Genomic DNA, 4,284 nt, shown 5'->3' with positions numbered 1-4,284 from the left:
TACATGTTTATTGTACTTGTTGAATTTTTAAGATAAAATTTTGATTTTTTTTATGAATTTTAAAGTCATTGGGTACCCAATTACCCGAACCGAACCAATCAATTCTTAATCGGTTTGGTTTGGTTCGGGTACATATACAAAAAAATACAAATTCGAACCAAACCAAATCAATTACATTTTGATCGGTTCGGTTCTAATTTCACCATAAACCCGAACCAAACCGACCCTGCTCACCCCTAATCACCGGAACACCAATCTTGAGTATTAATTTATGTGGAGGCAAACCAAAGCAATTTATACTATTCAATAATTCAGGACCATAGAGATCTAGCTGACTCTCCATATTCCCTTCATCTATACAAATAGAATCCGAACTAAGATATCATTTTTCTCCTCTAGGAATGATAGCCATCAGATGGTTGTTGACCTCTTTAACGATGTCTATTGTGGGAGCCAGTATAGTTCTTGCTTTGAAAAAATCTTTTGAGGACATGTTTTCCAAAATATTTGGATAAGAAAAATGAACCAACTCATCAAATGCCTGGTCCGAAGAAGGAATAACAATATCTCCTCGAAGACATATCTCAGATTCACCATCTATATTGTCACCTATTAGACCATCACTAACTTTCAATAACCACTCACCAAATTGCTCTGTCTCATCTTGATCTGAAGTAGTCGTCCCTACAGAGAGTCTCATATTTTTTGTTAGTTTGAGCACCTGACAAAACTTCCAAAGGTAAGACGAATTCACGGTTGAATGAACGATATCTTGTCTCGATCCTCGTGAAATGACAGGAAAAATTTGTCTAAAGTCTCCACCTAGTACAACCACTTTTCCTCCAAAGGGCAAATCTTTGCTATATGTTGGAGAACACCTCATGATATCACCCAAGCATTTATCAGGCACTTCATAGCAGTACCTACTAACCATTGGAGCCTCATCCTAAATTATAAGTTTGGCTTTCAACAGCAACATTGTTTGAGGGGAACCATGTTTGATGTTATATACAGAATTCTCAGTTATATTTGGCGGTATTTTGAACCTTGAGTGTGCCGTTCTTCTATTGGGAAGAAGTAAAGATGCAATACCACTCGAAGCAACGTTTAACATTATATCACCCCTTGAGCGAATCTCAGCAGACATAAAGTTCCAGAGAAATATTTTTCCAGTACCCCCATGACCATACACAAAGAAAAAATCCCCCTTCATCACAATACACAGCTGCAACAATTTTATCGAATGCATATCTTCGCTCAGGTATTGCGATGGCTAACATGTCTGAGGCATTTTTCTTTAAATCATCCCTGTTAAAGTTTAGCTCTTCCCTAATAATCCTTTCGGTTAACAAAGAACTATCAACTTCAGTTGCTAAAGGCATTGGAGGATAGTCTTTTAAGGTTTTACCATAGGAATGTAAGATCTTGTCTATATCCATTAAGCACAACTGCTTAATCTCATCATCTGACATTGTTAACTCTGCATATTATACGATACTGTAAAAATTCAATCAAACTAAAAATGATCAATAAGGAAGAACTTTTATCATTGTAATTAATAAAAATTCACCCCTCATGTTCATCACAGCTCTCTGTCGATATAAAATATCATCTGAGAGTTCATGTCAACATCTATCCCAGACATGTTCTGGTCTTGAGATATTGTTGGATGTTAATAGAATGACAAATAACCTCCTAACATATGGTCATGAGGCCCATGAGCTTGCTTCCTTAATTGCATAAATGAATTCTTTGTCATCTTGCAAGAGTTCAAGGGCGAAGCATGCATCTCTATACATAGCATAAATTATTCCTTCTACTGTTCTTATATCTCGAAAACTCATACATCCTCTCTGAGTATTCAAGAGAAGTTGTTGGTAATATTCTTCAATATTTGCTGCAAAAAATTTGGTTACAATTCCACTTTTAAGTTGTTAAATGGATTAAGCTACGCTATTTTAATTATTATGTAGCTACACATCCGCATAAGAATAATTTTCCTAAAAAATATAGAAAAATAAAAAATTGTATAATCTACAGATTATAACTGTTGAAAGTTATCTGAACATTTATTTTCTAGTGTAGATAAATCGAATAAAATGGACTGAGGTATAGGCTGTTAATATTTTAAATTTAAATCATTAAATAAGTAAGATCAAAATTGAATATAAACTCGTCATTACCTGTAGGTACATGAGTCTTCCAATTGCGAAGCCTTTCTTTCGAGTAAACCACTTTGAAGAATCGTCCTTCCAAACAAACTTGGTTGGAAACTCAGCATAAGTCAGACTTCGAGCATAGGGATATGACATGTTCGCCGCCATCCATCCCAAAAATATGGACTTATGAGATATTGCTCTTTCGACGATATCATTCACATTAGAAGTTTCACCATAAACCACAGGTTGCTCATCCACCAAATGGAATGGAAGTCTAATCACAAATGGTTCTTTCTCTTGGATTTCGTATCCAAATAGACGCCAGACTACCTCACATGCCGAAATGTACCTACAATCGTAGTAATTCCTAATTTCGTCAACAACTTGTGTGGCTTCTGACGGATCACCAGCATTGTATAGAGTAGTTGTTACGCGGTCATTACCCTTCTGTACATACTTAAACAGATATTTAATAGAACTTGTTTGGCATGTGTATTCCACATTTATGTGGCACCCGAACTTGAGCAACAATTCTGGATTATACGAAACAATGAACTTATTGTCTAGTACACATTCCCTTTTCTTCACTATTCGACCGTTATTAGTACGCCTATATTTGGAAAATCCGGCCTCATCAATGAGTGTTCGCGGTCTAAACTCTTTAGGATAGAACTTTGAACATGATCCATTCTTCATGCAAGGTAAATTCTTGTTGTACGGACCACATGGACCATGTACCATGTAATTTTGAATAGCTCCATGTAGATTTGGCCTTTCATTTTCATCAAGAATCTTAACTGTTATAGATTTGGCCTTTCATTTTCACATCAATTTCAGAGAGGAGAGGAGAGAAGTGTGGGAGTGGGAATGGGTTACGGGCTTAAGCCGTTGGGATTCTTTTTTTTTTTAAGTCAAAACGGCACCGTTTGGAGGAGTTATTAACAAACCGAAAACCTTTTAAAAAAAACCAACCAGTTCTAACGGTTCACCAATTAATCACATATACGACCGATTTTGTAATGAGTTTTTTTATCAGACGATTTACTCATAACATCTGTTAAGCCATTTTTAAATTTTATAAAATTATTTATAATAATTACAAAAAGTGCTCATAATAAACAATTTTAAAATTTATAAAAATATTTTATTTAAAATTGTTAATAAAATCTTAGTTGTACTTAGGTTCAAAATAAATAATTATAATGATATTAGTATTTTATACAATAACCCATACAAAAAAAATTCAAATTTCATACAATATTTTTCGTTCATTTTTAATAGCTCATAAATACAAAAAAAAAATATTGTACAGAATTTAAATTATTTTTGTATTAATTTTTATATAAAATACCCATAACATTATAATTATTCAGAAGTTGCATATAATTCGAACCTTATGAATTTAATTTACTACGTATTTGCCTAAATCGAATTTATTCAATTCGATTTATATAGAGATGCAAATTCGATTTATTTAATTTAATTTATTTTTGTATGTGGTATGATTTGATTGAAAGAGCAACAATTTATAATTTTATCTAGCATCAATAATGCAAATTATGATTTGATTCTTCTATAATTTTATCTAGCATCAATAAAATTTCACTATCACTGGTTTAAAAAAAATTAAAATCTAAAACGATGGTTAAAAATAAATAAAGAGGACAGATTTAATTCTTCTATAATTGTATGCGTTTTTTTTTTCCTGATTTGCGTTTTTATCACAATCCACAAGTTCTATATTTTATAACTTAACGTTAATTCATATATAGTATATAAATAAATTTAATTAGAATAAATAATAATTTATTTATTTTATTTTAGACTTTATAAATGAAAAGACTAATTCACTAATATAATGAATTATAATTAATGTAATATAATTAATTAAGTAATATAAATTATAATAAATTATATTAATTATATTAATATTAATATTTAAATATCTAATCAAATCAATTAGTTGATATAATTAAGTCAGTACAATAAATTGTATTGAATAAGTTAAAACAATTAAATCGGGAAACACTCTCCGAAGCATGCCACGTCAGCTTCATTGTTAAGTGCAGACATCCGATTTTTATATAATAGAATAGATTTATAATAAAAAACTTAATTAAATCTT

At 31.4% G+C, this 4,284-nt stretch overlaps 1 protein-coding gene across 1 annotated transcript; it reads right to left on the bottom strand.

Moving 5' to 3' along the window:
- Nucleotides 1-382: 382 nt before the first annotated feature.
- LOC148550537 (uncharacterized) lies at nt 383-2,900 on the bottom strand. Its single transcript, XM_088494529.1, has 4 exons — nt 2,184-2,900; nt 1,571-1,592; nt 1,191-1,480; nt 383-946 (listed from the first exon to the last, which is right to left on the bottom strand). The coding sequence occupies exons 1-4, from the start codon at nt 2,898-2,900 to the stop codon at nt 383-385; spliced, it is 1,593 nt and encodes a 530-aa protein (XP_088350655.1).
- Nucleotides 2,901-4,284: the final 1,384 nt, after the last annotated feature.

The sequence above is a fragment of the Arachis ipaensis genome, chromosome B7, assembly GCF_059453495.1.
Source record: "Arachis ipaensis isolate K30076 ecotype BB chromosome B7, ASM5945349v1, whole genome shotgun sequence".
Classification (NCBI taxonomy): Eukaryota; Viridiplantae; Streptophyta; class Magnoliopsida; order Fabales; family Fabaceae; genus Arachis; species Arachis ipaensis.
This window is presented reverse-complemented; position numbering and strand designations above follow the sequence as displayed.

Bases quoted from the DNA above. Each gene is read 5' to 3' on its own strand.
- LOC148550537 (XM_088494529.1), bottom strand. From the start codon at position 2,900: ATGGTACATGGTCCATGTGGTCCGTACAACAAGAATTTACCTTGCATG. The intron at 1,481-1,570 runs GTGAATTTTTAT...TATAATATGCAG, and splicing joins AGCTGTGATGAACATGAGGG to AGTTAACAATGTCAGATGAT. The intron at 947-1,190 runs GTATGGTCATGG...CTTATAATTTAG, and splicing joins AAGGGGGATTTTTTCTTTGT to GATGAGGCTCCAATGGTTAG.